This window comes from Notolepis coatsorum, assembly GCF_963971535.1.
Source record: "Notolepis coatsorum genome assembly, chromosome: 11".
Taxonomy (NCBI): Eukaryota; Metazoa; Chordata; class Actinopteri; order Aulopiformes; family Paralepididae; genus Notolepis; species Notolepis coatsorum.
The window spans coordinates 121,625,655-121,645,265 of record NC_140175.1 but is presented as its reverse complement, the minus strand read 5'-3'; the positions used below and the strand labels follow the sequence as shown (position 1 = coordinate 121,645,265).

Here is a 19,611-nt window from a genome sequence, read left to right as displayed (position 1 = left end):
AATACAATATAATTACATTATTGGAAATGTATTACATTTTCTGGATTTAAAAAAGTGGGATGCGATTAGAGGGCGGCTAAGTGGCGCAGTGGGCAAGGCGCTCGCCACTAATGCAGGAGATGCTGGGTTCGAGCCCAGCTCTCTGCATTGCTACCAGCTTGGCTGGTCGTTCATACTAATACAATTGGCAGTATTAGGGGGTGGGAAGCTGGTGGGTGGGGATCGGACGTTGTGGACAGCGACTCCTACAGGTCGGTTGGTGCGCCTGCGCAGCAGAATCAGGAAGCGACGTGTCCCTCCCACGCAGACCCTCGCCGCTGAGAGATCACGCTACGCAGGTGAAAAGATGCGACGGCTGCCTCCTCGTGTACCGGAGGGGACACGTGATGTAAGGCTTCGTCCACATTGCAGCCGACCAGTGGGAGGCATGGCCTAACAGCGTTCGAGACAGGGGAGGGTAGAATTGGATGATACGAAATTGGGATGGGAGAAAAATAGAAAATGGGAGAAAAAGTAGATAAAAAAATAAATAAAGTGGGATGCGATTGACATGGGGAGGTGAATAACCAATAATGTAAAGTGAGTTTAAAAATGAAATGTTCCTTCAAGTCAAAAACTTAAACCAAGACTTCTCTGAATATGCAGCATCGAGTAAAGAGGCCAAACCATACTTGTTTATTATGCGTGTTATATCCTAATGGAGAAAATATACCATGGCCTGTCGTGAGCTATTGTTTAACTATAGCATGAGGACATAACGTGCTCCAACGAGCACCACTTTCCAGTTTACACTTCATTTGAACAGGGACAGCACACATTAACTCATTCTGCGCCAGTCACGAGAAAAGTCGGGTTAACTCGCCAACCGGTCAGCGCCAATCACGAGAAAAGTCGGGTTTTAATCGTTATTTCTTGTATTAGCGATATCCATTCATTTTTCATCCACCCAGCCTGATGTTATCGTTGGGAATGGGTCTGAGCTCGCAAAAGGGCAAATACCGCCGCCTACGCCTTCCAGCCGGTATTGTATTTTGACCAGAAACAACTCACAGACAATCGACGGTGTTATTAGACCCATCGCTATAATATAAGATATATTTTAAGCACTCGCAAATTTCGCAGTCTCCCCATTGATTAAAGCGATGGCGTTCCAGCCAGAAGGTAGACAGCGCCCCCTGGCGCTGAATGAGTTAATGAACATAAATGTAAATGTGTGAGACAGTGTTAGCCAACGTCCCGGGGACATGCTGCTAGAGGACATGCTGCTAGAGGACATGCTGCTAGAGGACATGCTGCTAGAGGACATGCTGCTAGAGGAGACATGCTGCTAGAGGACATGCTGCTAGAGGAGACATGCTGCTAGAGGACATGCTGCTAGAGGACATGCTGCTAGAGGACATGCTGCTAGAGGACATGCTGCTAGAGGACATGCTGCTAGAGGACACGCTGCTAGAGGACATGCTGCTAGAGGACATGCTGCTAGAGGACACGCTGCTAGAGGACATGCTGCTAGAGGAGACATGCTGCTAGAGGACATGCTGCTAGAGGACATGCTGCTAGAGGACACGCTGCTAGAGGACATGCTGCTAGAGGAGACATGCTGCTAGAGGACACGCTGCTAGAGGACATGCTGCTAGAGGACATGCTGCTAGAGGAGACATGCTGCTAGAGGACATGCTGCTAGAGGAGACATGCTGCTAGAGGACATGCTGCTAGAGGAGACATGCTGCTAGAGGACATGCTGCTAGAGGACACGCTGCTAGAGGAGACATGCTGCTAGAGGACATGCTGCTAGAGGACATGCTGCTAGAGGACATGCTGCTAGAGGACATGCTGCTAGAGGAGACATGCTGCTAGAGGACATGCTGCTAGAGGACATGCTGCTAGAGGACATGCTGCTAGAGGACATGCTGCTAGAGGACACGCTGCTAGAGGAGACATGCTGTTAGAGGACATGCTGCTAGAGGACATGCTGCTAGAGGAGACATGCTGCTAGAGGACATGCTGTTAGAGGACATGCTGCTAGAGGACATGCTGCTAGAGGAGACATGCTGCTAGAGGACATGCTGCTAGAGGACATGCTGCTAGAGGACATGCTGCTAGAGGACATGCTGCTAGAGGAGACATGCTGCTAGAGGACATGCTGCTAGAGGACATGCTGCTAGAGGACACGCTGCTAGAGGAGACATGCTGCTAGAGGACATGCTGCTAGAGGACATGCTGCTAGAGGACATGCTGCTAGAGGACATGCTGCTAGAGGACATGCTGCTAGAGGAGACATGCTGCTAGAGGACATGCTGCTAGAGGACACGCTGCTAGAGGACATGCTGCTAGAGGACATGCTACTAGAGGACATGCTGCTAGAGGACATGCTGCTAGAGGACATGCTGCTAGAGGAGACATGCTGCTAGAGGACATGCTGCTAGAGGAGACATGCTGCTAGAGGACATGCTGCTAGAGGACATGCTGCTAGAGGACATGCTGCTAGAGGACATGCTGCTAGAGGAGACATGCTGCTAGAGGACATGCTGCTAGAGGACACGCTGCTAGAGGACATGCTGCTAGAGGACATGCTGCTAGAGGAGACATGCTGCTAGAGGTCATGCTGCTAGAGGACATGCTGCTAGAGGACATGCTGCTAGAGGACATGCTGCTAGAGGACACGCTGCTAGAGGAGACATGCTGCTAGAGGACATGCTGCTAGAGGAGACATGCTGCTAGAGGAGACATGCTGCTAGAGGACATGCTGCTAGAGGACATGCTGCTAGAGGACATGCTGCTAGAGGACATGCTGCTAGAGGACATGCTGCTAGAGGACACGCTGCTAGAGGAGACATGCTGCTAGAGGACATGCTGCTAGAGGACATGCTGCTAGAGGACATGCTGCTAGAGGACATGCTGCTAGAGGAGACATGCTGCTAGAGGACACGCTGCTAGAGGAGACATGCTGCTAGAGGACATGCTGTTAGAGGACATGCTGCTAGAGGAGACATGCTGCTAGAGGACATGCTGCTAGAGGAGACATGCTGCTAGAGGACATGCTGCTAGAGGACATGCTGCTAGAGGACACGCTGCTAGAGGACATGCTGCTAGAGGAGACATGCTGCTAGAGGACATGCTGCTAGAGGACACGCTGCTAGAGGACATGCTGCTAGAGGAGACATGCTGCTAGAGGACATGCTGCTAGAGGACATGCTGCTAGAGGACATGCTGCTAGAGGACACGCTGCTAGAGGACATGCTGCTAGAGGACATGCTGCTAGAGGACATGCTGCTAGAGGAGACATGCTGCTAGAGGACACGCTGCTAGAGGACACGCTGCTAGAGGAGACATGCTGCTAGAGGACATGCTGCTAGAGGACATGCTGCTAGAGGACATGCTGCTAGAGGACATGCTGCTAGAGGACATGCTGCTAGAGGACACGCTGCTAGAGGACATGCTGCTAGAGGAGACATGCTGCTAGAGGACATGCTGCTAGAGGAGACATGCTGCTAGAGGAGACACGCTGCTAGAGGACATGCTGCTAGAGGACACGCTGCTAGAGGAGACATGCTGCTAGAGGACATGCTGCTAGAGGACATGCTGCTAGAGGACATGCTGCTAGAGGACACGCTGCTAGAGGAGACATGCTGCTAGAGGACACGCTGCTAGAGGACATGCTGCTAGAGGACATGCTGCTAGAGGACATGCTGCTAGAGGACACGCTGCTAGAGGACATGCTGCTAGAGGACACATGCTGCTAGAGGACACGCTGCTAGAGGAGACATGCTGCTAGAGGACACGCTGCTAGAGGACACGCTGCTAGAGGACATGCTGCTAGAGGACATGCTGCTAGAGGAGACATGCTGCTAGAGGACATGCTGCTAGAGGAGACATGCTGCTAGAGGACACGCTGCTAGAGGACATGCTGCTAGAGGACACGCTGCTAGAGGACACGCTGCTAGAGGACACGCTGCTAGAGGACACGCTGCTAGAGGACACGCTGCTAGAGGACATGCTGCTAGAGGACATGCTGCTAGAGGAGACGCTGCTAGAGGACATGCTGCTAGAGGACACGCTGCTAGAGGACACGCTGCTAGAGGACATGCTGCTAGAGGACATGCTGCTAGAGGACATGCTGCTAGAGGACATGCTGCTAGAGGACATGCTGCTAGAGGAGACATGCTGCTAGAGGAGACATGCTGCTAGAGGACATGCTGCTAGAGGACACGCTGCTAGAGGACATGCTGCTAGAGGAGACATGCTGTTAGAGGACATGCTGCTAGAGGACACGCTGCTAGAGGACATGCTGCTAGAGGACATGCTGCTAGAGGAGACATGCTGCTAGAGGACATGCTGCTAGAGGAGACATGCTGCTAGAGGACATGCTGCTAGAGGACATGCTGCTAGAGGAGACATGCTGCTAGAGGACATGCTGCTAGAGGAGACATGCTGCTAGAGGACATGCTGCTAGAGGACATGCTGCTAGAGGACACGCTGCTAGAGGACATGCTGCTAGAGGACATGCTGCTAGAGGACACGCTGCTAGAGGACATGCTGCTAGAGGACATGCTGCTAGAGGACATGCTGCTAGAGGAGACATGCTGCTAGAGGACACGCTGCTAGAGGACACGCTGCTAGAGGACACTCTGCTAGAGGACATGCTGCTAGAGGAGACATGCTGCTAGAGGACATGCTGCTAGAGGACACGCTGCTAGAGGACATGCTGCTAGAGGAGACATGCTGCTAGAGGACACGCTGCTAGAGGACATGCTGCTAGAGGACACGCTGCTAGAGGACACGCTGCTAGAGGACATGCTGCTAGAGGACACGCTGCTAGAGGACACGCTGCTAGAGGACACGCTGCTAGAGGACACGCTGCTAGAGGACATGCTGCTAGAGGACATGCTGCTAGAGGACATGCTGCTAGAGGACATGCTGCTAGAGGACATGCTGCTAGAGGAGACATGCTGCTAGAGGACATGCTGCTAGAGGACATGCTGCTAGAGGAGACATGCTGCTAGAGGAGACATGCTGTTAGAGGACATGCTGCTAGAGGACACGCTGCTAGAGGACATGCTGCTAGAGGACATGCTGCTAGAGGAGACATGCTGCTAGAGGACATGCTGCTAGAGGAGACATGCTGCTAGAGGACATGCTGCTAGAGGACATGCTGCTAGAGGACACGCTGCTAGAGGACACGCTGCTAGAGGACATGCTGCTAGAGGACATGCTGCTAGAGGACACGCTGCTAGAGGACATGCTGCTAGAGGACATGCTGCTAGAGGACATGCTGCTAGAGGAGACATGCTGCTAGAGGACACGCTGCTAGAGGACACGCTGCTAGAGGACACTCTGCTAGAGGACATGCTGCTAGAGGAGACATGCTGCTAGAGGACATGCTGCTAGAGGACACGCTGCTAGAGGACATGCTGCTAGAGGAGACATGCTGCTAGAGGACACGCTGCTAGAGGACATGCTGCTAGAGGACACGCTGCTAGAGGACACGCTGCTAGAGGACATGCTGCTAGAGGACACGCTGCTAGAGGACACGCTGCTAGAGGACACGCTGCTAGAGGACACGCTGCTAGAGGACATGCTGCTAGAGGACATGCTGCTAGAGGACACGCTGCTAGAGGACATGCTGCTAGAGGACATGCTGCTAGAGGACATGCTGCTAGAGGAGACATGCTGCTAGAGGACATGCTGCTAGAGGACATGCTGCTAGAGGAGACATGCTGCTAGAGGACATGCTGCTAGAGGAGACATGCTGCTAGAGGACATGCTGCTAGAGGACATGCTGCTAGAGGACATGCTGCTAGAGGAGACATGCTGCTAGAGGACATGCTGTTAGAGGACATGCTGCTAGAGGAGACATGCTGCTAGAGGAGACATGCTGCTAGAGGACATGCTGCTAGAGGACATGCTGCTAGAGGACATGGTGCTAGAGGACATGCTGCTAGAGGAGACATGCTGCTAGAGGACATGCTGCTAGAGGACATGCTGCTAGAGGACATGGTGCTAGAGGACATGCTGCTAGAGGAGACATGCTGCTAGAGGACACGCTGCTAGAGGACACGCTGCTAGAGGACACGCTGCTAGAGGACACGCTGCTAGAGGACACGCTGCTAGAGGACACGCTGCTAGAGGACATGCTGCTAGAGGACATGCTGCTAGAGGACATGCTGCTAGAGGAGACATGCTGCTAGAGGACATGCTGCTAGAGGACATGCTGCTAGAGGAGACATGCTGCTAGAGGACATGCTGCTAGAGGAGACATGCTGCTAGAGGACATGCTGCTAGAGGACATGCTGCTAGAGGAGACATGCTGCTAGAGGACATGCTGTTAGAGGACATGCTGCTAGAGGAGACATGCTGCTAGAGGAGACATGCTGCTAGAGGACATGCTGCTAGAGGACATGCTGCTAGAGGACATGCTGCTAGAGGAGACATGCTGCTAGAGGAGACATGCTGCTAGAGGACATGCTGCTAGAGGACATGCTGCTAGAGGACATGGTGCTAGAGGACATGCTGCTAGAGGAGACATGCTGCTAGAGGACATGCTGCTAGAGGACATGCTGCTAGAGGACATGGTGCTAGAGGAGACATGCTGCTAGAGGACATGCTGCTAGAGGACACGCTGCTAGAGGACACGCTGCTAGAGGACATGCTGCTAGAGGACATGCTGCTAGAGGACATGCTGCTAGAGGACACGCTGCTAGAGGACATGCTGCTAGAGGAGACATGCTGCTAGAGGAGACATGCTGCTAGAGGACATGCTGCTAGAGGACATGCTGCTAGAGGACACGCTGCTAGAGGACACGCTGCTAGAGGACATGCTGCTAGAGGACATGCTGCTAGAGGACATGCTGCTAGAGGACATGCTGCTAGAGGACATGCTGCTAGAGGACATGCTGCTAGAGGACATGCTGCTAGAGGACACGCTGCTAGAGGACATGCTGCTAGAGGACATGCTGCTAGAGGACATGCTGCTAGAGGACATGCTGCTAGAGGACACGCTGCTAGAGGACACGCTGCTAGAGGACATGCTGCTAGAGGACATGCTGCTAGAGGACATGCTGCTAGAGGACATGCTGCTAGAGGACATGCTGCTAGAGGAGACATGCTGCTAGAGGACATGCTGCTAGAGGACATGCTGCTAGAGGACATGCTGCTAGAGGAGACATGCTGCTAGAGGACATGCTGCTAGAGGACATGCTGCTAGAGGACATGCTGCTAGAGGACATGCTGCTAGAGGACATGCTGCTAGAGGAGACATGCTGCTAGAGGACATGCTGCTAGAGGAGACATGCTGCTAGAGGTCACGCTGCTAGAGGACATGCTGCTAGAGGACATGCTGCTAGAGGACACGCTGCTAGAGGACATGCTGCTAGAGGACATGCTGCTAGAGGAGACATGCTGCTAGAGGAGACATGCTGCTAGAGGACATGCTGCTAGAGGACATGCTGCTAGAGGACACGCTGCTAGAGGAGACATGCTGCTAGAGGACATGCTGCTAGAGGACATGCTGCTAGAGGACATGCTGCTAGAGGGGACATGCTGCTAGAGGACACGCTGCTAGAGGACACGCTGCTAGAGGACATGCTGCTAGAGGACATGCTGCTAGAGGAGACATGCTGCTAGAGGACACGCTGCTAGAGGACATGCTGCTAGAGGACACGCTGCTAGAGGAGACATGCTGCTAGAGGAGACATGCTGCTAGAGGACATGCTGCTAGAGGACACGCTGCTAGAGGAGACATGCTGCTAGAGGACATGCTGCTAGAGGACATGCTGCTAGAGGAGACATGCTGCTAGAGGACATGCTGCTAGAGGACATGCTGCTAGAGGACATGCTGCTAGAGGAGACATGCTGACATGCTGCTGCTCTAGTGGGACATTCTAGTGGCTCAATGTTATCTATAGTCTGTCTATTCTATTTTGTTCTATAACTGTTTTATTTTACTGCACTATTGCACTATTTTACTCTGGCTACTCTATTTTGCTCTTTTATTACTGTCTATTTTAAATGTGTCTATATTGTGTGTGACGTCAAGCTGCAAAGCCTCTTGGGATGTTGGATCCTGGTGTGAAGAACTGATTTGATGTTCTGTGTCTGACTCTTGCCTCCACTTTGTCTATTTTGATGCTCGTTTTATACTTATTTTATGCATTGCTCTTGATCTGCCAATTTTGTGCAAATTCTTTGCCCGTCTTGTTTTGCTGCTGTGAAACACTTTGAGCTGCAATTCTTGTTGGAAAGGTGCTCTACAAATAACCTTTATTATTATTAGGGATGTTCGATATTGGCTTTTTTTTACAGATATCCGATATACCGATATTGTCCAACTCTTAATTTCCGATACCGATATCAACCGATACAGATATATGCGGGGTCCCCCCCCCCCCCCCCCCCAAAACACTCAATAATTTCAGGTCACATATCTCTTGTCGTGGAATTAACACAACATTATGCATACTTTTGACAATAACACAGGCATTCTAAATGTAAACATTATCTATGCATCTCCCCATTTCTTCTCTCTCTCCCTCTGGTTCTCACTCTCCCTTTCTCCTTTTCCCTCTTTCTTTCCTTCTCTCTCCTTTATTTATTGTAATTTTCCTTGTATACTATTGCTACTGTAATATTTTTTTTATTTACTTGTATGCATGTACATAACTTTTTTTTTTTTTTTGCAGCCTCCCCCCCTTCGCTCAAAAGGCTTTTGCTTTTTGGTCAGGGTGCTTTTGCACATAATAATAATAATAAGGTTAAATAATACAAAGAAAAGGGATTTTTTTTTTTTTTTTTTTTACGTTTTTTTTTTTCGTTTTATCGCTTTATTGCTACTGGGCAGTCCAGTAGAGAGAGACAGAGGAGGAATGGGAGACAGAGTGGGGGGAAGACATTCGGCAAATAACGACGGGTTCGGGAGTCGAACCCGGGTCGGCCGTGTCGCGGCTGAGCGCGCTATGTGGTTCGCCACTGGGGCGCCCCTAAAGAAAAGGGATTTTAATGGCAATATCGGTAGGCCGATAATATCGGACATCTCTAATTATTATTATTATTATTATTATTATTATTATGGTACCTATAACAATAAATATGATGAAGGAGGAACTAACCTCTGACCCCCAGTGTAAAGTGTGAAAGCCACTGACCCGTTCCAGTTCGATGGAGAAGCTCTGGTCCCACGCGTCCTTGCTGAGCGGCCTCCAGTGCGTCTGTCCCACCATCCTGTTGTCCACCTTCAACACAGCGCAGATCTCCACTGACACACAGAACACAGTGGTTAGTCCAACCAGGAACATAGAAACTAGGATACACACACACACAACACATCTTTTTATTTTGCAATAAGATACTGTACTGTGGGTTAAAGGCCCTGTGATCATAAATCACTCAAATCAAAAAGATTTACATAGTTAGATTTCATTCACGGTTGTTGGTGCACGCCTGGCGATACTAAATCCAGATTGAACTCTGCCATTGGAAAGAGGAGATTTGGCCCGATCCATAGATGTGCAACTTGGCTATAATAAGGTAATTTATAGGCCTGATATTCTATATTCTATAATAATATTTCAAATTGGGGCGGCTGGGTGGCGCAGCGGTCTAAGCGCTCGTCACCAACGCGTGAGGATTCGAATCCAGCTGTCAGCGTTGCCTCCGGCTTGGGCCGGCCGTCATACTGACTCAATTTGTAGAGTCAGCGGGAGGAGAGTCGATGGGTGGTAATCTGGTCGTTGTAAACAGCAACTCCTACAGGTCGGTCAGGGCGCCTGCACAGCAGAGACAGGAGATGGCGAGGGTAGTGTGAGCCTCCCACACGTTACACCTCGCCAATGAGAGTCCGCGCTGGCAGGTGAAAAGAAGTGGCTGGCTGACTCCGCATGTATCGGAGGGGACATGCGATAGATTCTTCAACCCTCCCTACGACGACCAGTGGGGGGCACATGCAAGCAACGATCAAGACAGGGGAGGGGGTAATTGGCACGACTAAATTGGGATGGGAGAAAAACAGAAAAAGAAGGAGAAAAAGTGGATACAAAAAATATATATATTTAAAATTGCATATGTCCGGATGGCAGAATTCAGTACTGTATCTACAAATGTCATCACGGCGAGAGCCTTCTTCACTCCTCCTCATCCTCCCCCACTTTTACGACGGAAGCCTCACTCACCCCTTATCCTCTCACACGAAAAAACGAATATTCTCGTTATGGGCATTCAACCCGCGGGGGGTAAACCCGAGAAAACTCGGGTTGGGCATTCAAAGTGTTAACAACACATCACGCATATCGCTGTGGCGTCCAAAGTGTTATTAACCGTTTCTGGGCCAAAAACGAGTTAACTCGTTATAGCCCGCCAATCGAATTCTGCCAACAACGAGTAAACTCGTTATTGGATCGTTATTTCTTTTATTCGCTATTTCCATTCATAATTCATCCTGCTTTGCTGTGGGAATGTTTGGCACTGTCTGAGATCGCAACGGCCCGATACCATCATTGCCATCGCTCTGATCAACGTATGCTGTTGTACTAACGAATGCCGTTATTGACAAAAACGCCCCCCCCCCCCCCCCCCCTTTCCTGCATGCATGATGGAACATAATATATACCGATCATATGCATTTGAATTTTTTATTGTAGCATGTATAGGGACGAAATGCCAATGGATTAAGTATAATATGCGTCGCGGCCTATTACTAGTGTTCCAGGAATGATCCTAGACCACTCTAAAACTATACTTATATTCACCACGGTATAAAACGACAATGTATGGATGGAAAAAATATAACTTTTCCACATCTTGAACGATAGATACCCGATGTCAAATGGGCCATAGTATTGCATATATAGCTATAATATTTAAATAGTTATAGCCCTGCAAACAAGGTGAGCGACTCCCACCGTTTACAGTGATGGCGTCAGCTGCTAAGGATGCGTCTATTGCGTGGCAGTCATTGTGTTAAGAGGTTACGTTTGTTCTCAAAGATATTTACGAAATAAACACTTAATAAAATGTTAGTGAATGAGGTCCAATCTGTATAGTCAAAGTCAAACTCATGCCTCAGAGAGTTTTTTAGCGGAAGGGAACTTTTAAACCCAAACGCTACAGTGAAGGGTGCATCAGACCGAACACTCACTTGAGAGTTCTTAAATGCTACAGTGAAGGGTGCATCAGACCAAACACTCACTTGAGAGTTCTTAAATGCTACAGTGAAGGGTGCATCAGACCAAACACTCACTTGAGAGTTCTTAAACGCTACAGTGAAGGGTGCATCAGACCAAACACTCACTTGAGAGTTCTTAAACGCTACAGTGAAGGGTGCATCAGACCAAACACTCACTTGAGTTCTTAAATGCTACAGTGAAGGGTGCATCAGACCAAACACTCACTTGAGAGTTCTTAAATGCTACAGTGAAGGGTGCATCAGACCAAACACTCACTTGAGAGTTCTTAAACGCTACAGTGAAGGGTGCATCAGACCAAACACTCACTTGAGAGTTCTTAAACGCTACAGTGAAGGGTGCATCAGACCAAACACTCACTTGAGAGTTCTTAAACGCTACAGTGAAGGGTGCATCAGACCAAACACTCACTTGAGAGTTCTTAAACGCTACAGTGAAGGGTGCATCAGACCAAACACTCACTTGAGAGTTCTTAAACGCTACAGTGAAGGGTGCATCAGACCAAACACTCACTTGAGAGTTCTTAAACGCTACAGTGAAGGGTGCATCAGACCAAACACTCACTTGAGAGTTCTTAAACGCTACAGTGAAGGGTGCATCAGACAGAACACTCACTTGAGAGTTCTTAAACGCTACAGTGAAGGGTGCATCAGACCAAACACTCACTTGAGAGTTCTTAAACGCTACAGTGAAGGGTGCATCAGACAGAACACTCACTTGAGAGTTCTTAAACGCTACAGTGAAGGGTGCATCAGACCAAACACTCACTTGAGAGTTCTTAAACGCTACAGTGAAGGGTGCATCAGACCAAACACTCACTTGAGAGTTCTTCAGCCTTGGAAGTCTTGCCGTTGAGGTTGCGTCCAGACAGACCTGCCCTCATCTTCAGGGACTTGGCGTCTGAGGGGCTTCCAGGGGCAGCGGAGAGGTTTGCCATGCGGCAACGTCCCGGTACGGCCTCCAGCAGGTCCTGGCAGCCCATCATACGGACCTCCAAGCGACCTGAGGAGAAGGCGAGTCCAGTGGTTATTTCAGTCTGGAGAGAAAAGGCTCCTCGGTCACAGCATCGACAAAGAAACGTATAGCAATATGTCCTCATAGAATGGTGAAATCAACAAGAGCTGCTAGCAATAGGCCAATCACTGCACTAAAGTTGTAACGCAATATTGTGTGTTCCGACACCAAACAAATGTCTGTATCAACAGACAATAAAGAACTATTATCTTATGTTAAATCCTATTAATCAAACTAAGTTGTATGTCAACAAACGGTTCCTCTTCCTATGGAAGTTTGGGCCTCCCTTCAACCAGGAAGAGAAAAGAACCGACTGCTTCAAAACACAAAACGGGTGACAATGAAAAGGACAACGGCAGTGAAACGTGCGCAGCGACCTGTGATTCTCGCTGGTTTGAAGAAGGCAGAAGAAGAGGAGGAGGTGCTGGAGACGGTGGAGTTGAAGTGCTCCCTGGAGACACCTCCCCGGGTCAGCTCCTCCTTGATGACGCTGCGGTGGGGGTGGTCCTGGGGCAGCTCGCTCAGACGCCGCTCCAGCGACAGACGCAGCAGGTCCAGCTTCTGTGAGGACTCCTGCATGCGTGCCTGCACCTGCGAGGCGAGGCGGAGAGGAGAGCACACACATGCAACCGGTACTGAGGTAAACGGTAGAATTATGGCAGCGTGGTGTGAACACATTTTTAGCATTTTGTCGCATTTCGTACTTTAGTTTTGTATAGGGTTTGGTCTTTATTCTTTTTCACCTCAGCCCTCACCTCAGCCCTCACCTCTCACCTCACCTCTCACCTCACCTCACCTCACCTCACCTCTCACCTCACCTCACCTCACCTCACCTCTCACCTCACCTCAGCACCTCACCTCTCACCTCACCTCACCTCTCACCTCACCTCAGCACCTCACCTCTCACCTCACCTCACCTCTCACCTCAGCACCTCACCTCACCTCACCTCTCACCTCTCACCTCTCACCTCACCTCAGCACCTCACCTCACCTCACCTCACCTCTCACCTCACCTCTCACCTCACCTCACCTCTCACCTCACCTCTCACCTCACCTCTCACCTCACCTCACCTCACCTCACCTCAGCACCTCACCTCTCACCTCACCTCTCACCTCACCTCTCACCTCACCTCTCACCTCACCTCACCTCAGCCCTCACCTCTCACCTCACCTCAGCACCTCACCTCTCCTCAGCACCTCACCACCTCACCTCACCTCAGCACCTCACCTCACCTCAGCACCTCACCTCTCCTCAGTCAGCACCTCACCACCTCACCTCACCTCAGCACCTCACCTCAGTCAGCACCTCACCTCAGTCAGCACCTCACCTCAGTCAGCACCTCACCTCAGTCAGCACCTCACCTCAGTCAGCACCTCACCTCTCCTCAGTCAGCACCTCACCTCAGTCAGCACCTCACCTCAGTCAGCACCTCACCTCAGTCAGCACCTCACCTCACCTCAGTCAGCACCTCACCTCAGTCAGCACCTCACCTCACCTCAGTCAGCACCTCACCTCTCCTCAGTCAGCACCTCACCTCAGTCAGCACCTCACCTCTCCTCAGTCAGCACCTCACCTCAGTCAGCACCTCACCTCAGTCAGCACCTCACCTCAGTCAGCACCTCACCTCAGTCAGCACCTCACCTCAGTCAGCACCTCACCTCAGTCAGCACCTCACCTCTCCTCAGTCAGCACCTCACCTCAGTCAGCACCTCACCTCTCCTCAGTCAGCACCTCACCTCAGTCAGCACCTCACCTCAGTCAGCACCTCACCTTAGTCAGCACCTCACCTCAGTCAGCACCTCACCTCAGTCAGCACCTCACCTCACCTCAGTCAGCCCTCACCTCACCTCAGTCAGCACCTCACCTCACCTCAGCCCTCACCTCAGTCAGCACCTCACCTCAGTCAGCACCTCACCTCAGTCAGCACTCTCCTCAGTCAGCACCTCACCTCAGTCAGCACCTCACCTCAGTCAGCACCTCTCCTCAGTCAGCACCTCACCTCAGTCAGCACCTCACCTCAGTCAGCACTCACCTCAGTCAGCACCTCACCTCAGTCAGCACCTCACCTCAGTCAGCACCTCACCTCAGTCAGCACCTCACCTCAGTCAGCACCTCACCTCTCCTCAGTCAGCACCTCACCTCAGTCAGCACCTCTCCTCAGTCAGCACCTCACCTCACCTCAGTCAGCACCTCACCTCAGTCAGCACCTCACCTCAGTCAGCATGCGGCGGTCCTGGACCTTGTGCCCGCTCAGCTGCTTCACCACGTTCTTGGCTCCCTCTGCGACGGCCGCCTCGATCTTCAGGTGGTGTCGGAGCTCCGCGACCCGCAGCTCCAGGGGAGTGATCAGGCGCCCTGAGGACAAGGAGGTAGAGACCGTCACACACCTGGAGCCTTTACCCCCTGTGGTGCCCCCTGGTCCACCAGTTTGAGGTGGTCTCACCCTGGTCCACCTGTTTGAGGTGGTCTCACCCTGGTCCTGTTTGAGGTGGTCTCACCCTGGTCCACCTGTTTGAGGTGGTCTCACCCTGGTCCACCTGTTTGAGGTGGTCTCACCCTGGTCTGTTTGAGGTGGTCTCACCCTGTTTGAGGTGGTCTCACCCTGGTCTGTTTGAGGTGGTCTCACCCTGGTCTGTTTGAGGTGGTCTCACCCTGTTTGAGGTGGTCTCACCCTGGTCTGTTTGAGGTGGTCTCACCCTGTTTGAGGTGGTCTCACCCTGGTCTGTTTGAGGTGGTCTCACCCTGTTTGAGGTGGTCTCACCCTGGTCTGTTTGAGGTGGTCTCACCCTGTTTGAGGTGGTCTCACCCTGGTCCTGTTTGAGGTGGTCTCACCCTGGTCCTGTTTGAGGTGGTCTCACCCTGGTCCTCCTGTTTGAGGTGGTCTCACCCTGTTTGAGGTGGTCTCACCCTGGTCCTGTTTGAGGTGGTCTCACCCTGTTTGAGGTGGTCTCACCCTGGTCCACCTGTTTGAGGTGGTCTCACCCTGGTCCTCCTGTTTGAGGTGGTCTCACCCTGGTCCACCTGTTTGAGGTGGTCTCACCCTGGTCCACCTGTTTGAGGTGGTCTCACCCTGGTCCTGTTTGAGGTGGTCTCACCCTGGTCCACCTGTTTGAGGTGGTCTCACCCTGGTCCTGTTTGAGGTGGTCTCACCCTGGTCCACCTGTTTGAGGTGGTCTCACCCTGTTTGAGGTGGTCTCACCCTGTTTGAGGTGGTCTCACCCTGGTCCAGTTTGAGGTGGTCTCATCCTGGTCCTGTTTGAGGTGGTCTCACCCTGGTCCTGTTTGAGGTGGTCTCACCCTGGTCCTGTTTGAGGTGGTCTCACCCTGGTCCTGTTTGAGGTGGTCTCACCCTGTTTGAAGTGGTCTCACCCTGTTTGAAGTGGTCTCACCCTGGTCCTCCTGTTTGAGGTGGTCTCACCCTGTTTGAGGTGGTATCACCCTGGTCCTCCTGTTTGAGGTGGTCTCACCCTGTTTGAGGTGGTCTCACCCTGGTCCTCCTGTTTGAGGTGGTCTCACCCTGGTCCTCCTGTTTGAGGTGGTCTCACCCTGTTTGAGGTGGTCTCACCCTGGTCCACCTGTTTGAGGTGGTTTCACCCTGGTCCTGTTTGAGGTGGTCTCACCCTGGTCCACCTGTTTGAGGTGGTCTCACCCTGGTCCACCTGTTTGAGGTGGTCTCACCCTGGTCCTGTTTGAGGTGGTCTCACCCTGGTCCTGTTTGAGGTGGTCTCACCCTGGTCCACCTGTTTGAGGTGGTCTCACCCTGGTCCTGTTTGAGGTGGTCTCACCCTGGTCCACCTGTTTGAGGTGGTCTCACCCTGTTTGAGGTGGTCTCACCCTGGTCCTGTTTGAGGTGGTCTCACCCTGTTTGAGGTGGTCTCACCCTGGTCCTGTTTGAGGTGGTCTCATCCTGGTCCTGTTTGAGGTGGTCTCACCCTGTTTGAGGTGGTCTCACCCTGGTCCTGTTTGAGGTGGTCTCACCCTGGTCCTGTTTGAGGTGGTCTCACCCTGTTTGAAGTGGTCTCACCCTGTTTGAAGTGGTCTCACCCTGTTTGAAGTGGTCTCACCCTGTTTGAGGTGGTCTCACCCTGGTCCTCCTGTTTGAGGTGGTCTCACCCTGTTTGAGGTGGTCTCACCCTGGTCCTCCTGTTTGAGGTGTTCTCACCCTGGTCCTCCTGTTTGAGGTGGTCTCACCCTGTTTGAGGTGGTCTCACCCTGGTCTGTTTGAGGTGGTCTCACCCTGGTCTGTTTGAGGTGGTCTCACCCTGGTCCTGTTTGAGGTGGTCTCACCCTGGTCCTGTTTGAAGTGGTCTCACCCTGGTCCTGTTTGAGGTGGTCTCACCCTGTTTGAGGTGGTCTCACCCTGGTCCACCTGTTTGAGGTGGTCTCACCCTGGTCCACCTGTTTGAGGTGGTCTCACCCTGGTCCACCTGTTTGAGGTGGTCTCACCCTGGTCCTGTTTGAGGTGGTCTCACCCTGGTCCACATGTTTGAGGTGGTCTCACCCTGTTTGAGGTGGTCTCACCCTGGTCCACCTGTTTGAGGTGGTCTCACCCTGTTTGAGGTGGTCTCACCCTGGTCCACCTGTTTGAGGTGGTCTCACCCTGTTTGAAGTGGTCTCACCCTGGTCCTGTTTGAGGTGGTCTCACCCTGGTCCTGTTTGAGGTGGTCTCACCCTGTTTGAAGTGGTCTCACCCTGTTTGAGGTGGTCTCACCCTGGTCCTGTTTGAGGTGGTCTCACCCTGGTCCTGTTTGAGGTGGTCTCACCCTGTTTGAGGTGGTCTCACCCTGTTTGAAGTGGTCTCACCCTGTTTGAGGTGGTCTCACCCTGTTTGAGGTGGTCTCACCCTGGTCCTCCTGTTTGAGGTGGTCTCACCCTGTTTGAGGTGGTCTCACCCTGGTCCTGTTTGAGGTGGTCTCACCCTGGTCCTGTTTGAGGTGGTCTTACCCTGTTTGAGGTGGTCTCACCCTGGTCCTCCTGTTTGAGGTGGTCTCACCCTGTTTGAGGTGGTCTCACCCTGGTCCTGTTTGAGGTGGTCTCACCCTGTTTGAGGTGGTCTCACCCTGTTTGAAGTGGTCTCACCCTGTTTGAAGTGGTCTCACCCTGTTTGAGGTGGTCTCACCCTGGTCCTCCTGTTTGAAGTGGTCTCACCCTGTTTGAGGTGGTCTCACCCTGGTCCTGTTTGAGGTGGTCTCACCCTGGTCCTGTTTGAGGTGGTCTTACCCTGTTTGAGGTGGTCTCACCCTGTTTGAGGTGGTCTCACCCTGGTCCTGTTTGAGGTGGTCTCACCCTGGTCCTGTTTGAGGTGGTCTCACCCTGTTTGAAGTGGTCTCACCCTGTTTGAGGTGGTCTCACCCTGGTCCTCCTGTTTGAGGTGGTCTCACCCTGTTTGAGGTGGTCTCACCCTGGTCCTCCTGTTTGAGGTGGTCTCACCCTGTTTGAGGTGGTCTCACCCTGGTCCTCCTGTTTGAGGTGGTCTCACCCTGTTTGAGGTGGTCTCACCCTGGTCCTCCTGTTTGAGGTGGTCTCACCCTGGTCCTCCTGTTTGAGGTGGTCTCACCCTGGTCTGTTTGAGGTGGTCTCACCCTGGTCTGTTTGAGGTGGTCTCACCCTGGTCCTGTTTGAGGTGGTCTCACCCTGTTTGAGGTGGTCTCACCCTGGTCCTGTTTGAAGTGGTCTCACCCTGTTTGAGGTGGTCTCACCCTGTTTGAGGTGGTCTCACCCTGGTCCTGTTTGAGGTGGTCTCACCCTGGTCCTGTTTGAAGTGGTCTCACCCTGGTCCTGTTTGAAGTGGTCTCACCCTGGTCCTGTTTGAGGTGGTCTCACCCTGTTTGAGGTGGTCTCACCCTGTTTGAGGTGGTCTCACCCTGGTCCTGTTTGAAGTGGTCTCACCCTGTTTGAGGTGGTCTCACCCTGTTTGAAGTGGTCTCACCCTGTTTGAGGTGGTCTCACCCTGGTCCTGTTTGAGGTGGTCTCACCCTGGTCCTGTTTGAGGTGGTCTCACCCTGGTCCTGTTTGAAGTGGTCTCACCCTGTTTGAGGTGGTCTCACCCTGGTCCTGTTTGAAGTGGTCTCACCCTGTTTGAGGTGGTCTCACCCTGGTCCTGTTTGAGGTGGTCTCACCCTGGTCCTGTTTGAGGTGGTCTCACCCTGGTCCTGTTTGAAGTGGTCTCACCCTGGTCCTGTTTGAAGTGGTCTCACCCTGGTCCTGTTTGAAGTGGTCTCACCCTGGTCCTGTTTGAGGTGGTCTCACCCTGGTCCTGTTTGAAGTGGTCTCACCCTGGTCCTGTTTGAAGTGGTCTCACCCTGGTCCTGTTTGAAGTGGTCTCACCCTGGTCCTGTTTGAAGTGGTCTCACCCTGGTCCTGTTTGAGGTGGTCTCACCCTGGTCCTGTTTGAAGTGGTCTCACCCTGGTCCTGTTTGAAGTGGTCTCACCCTGGTCCTGTTTGAAGTGGTCTCACCCTGGTCCTTGGCAGTTTTTTTGTGTGTGTGTATGTTTTCATTATAATAATAAATGTTATGTTCGATACTTTTTTTAAATGTCAAAATATTGGTTGCAGATATAGAAGGGGGCGCAACAATGTCTGCACAGCAAAAAAAACAAAAAGAAACAGTATTAATAATAATATATATATATATATCTTTTCTTTTTATTTTATTTTGTTTTTGGCTGGGTGGCGCTCTAGGCAATCGCTTATGTGGCCTATAGGAGGCTCCGCCCCCGAGCTCATCCCTAATAATCTTGTTCTAGAAGCACAATCCAGTACAATCCATTGATACCAGGAAATCAAATACCATACAGTACATTTCATCTCTCTTTGTTGACGGGTAATATTAGTCCCTAATGTCTGGAAAACAGCCATGTGACCTCCTTGCATAAAAGGTGGAGATAGAAGTGCCCTAAATATAACTAATATAATAATTCATAACCAATCTCCAAGTTATCTCTCGTCCAGCCAAAATGTTCCCCCACCCCTAGTACTATTGTATGCGGTGTTGTGGGAGAGAGGGATGCCTGTTTATTTGAACACAGCATTCGACAGTAAACCTGAACTTTATATGATAAATAATTAGGGCTGTACCGAATGAGTCTTTTTTTTATTTATTAAATCAACTTTCTCATCAGTTTCGTCAACATAAATAATCCAATAAGGGCACGGTTGGTATGAAAGTGATGGTGACGTCTTATAGTATAATATTATAATAGTAGTGTAGCCTAATCTTTATCTGCAACTGTGAAGAAAACCCCCATTGATTTAAACAGATTGAATAGACACATAAAAAAAAAGATTTAAAAAATTATAATTTAGGCGACTGGGTGGCGCAGCGGACATTGCGCTAGTCACCAACGCAAGAGACACCGGTATCGAATCCGGCTGTCAGCGTTGCCTCCGGCTTGGGCCGGCCGTCATACTAACTCAATTGG

The 19,611-nt window shown here is 51.4% G+C and overlaps 1 protein-coding gene across 1 annotated transcript in view; it reads right to left on the bottom strand.

Moving 5' to 3' along the window:
• pkn3 (protein kinase N3) overlaps positions 1-19,611 on the bottom strand; it is a 229,440-nt gene that overhangs the window by 104,983 nt on the left and 104,846 nt on the right. The window contains exons 5-8 of the mRNA XM_084324775.1: positions 14,402-14,544; positions 12,566-12,779; positions 11,994-12,176; positions 9,141-9,250 (exon numbers count right to left, since the gene is read on the bottom strand). Coding sequence (XP_084180901.1) covers positions 9,141-9,250; positions 11,994-12,176; positions 12,566-12,779; positions 14,402-14,544 — 650 coding nt within the window. The remainder of the gene's footprint in view (positions 1-9,140; positions 9,251-11,993; positions 12,177-12,565; positions 12,780-14,401; positions 14,545-19,611) is intronic.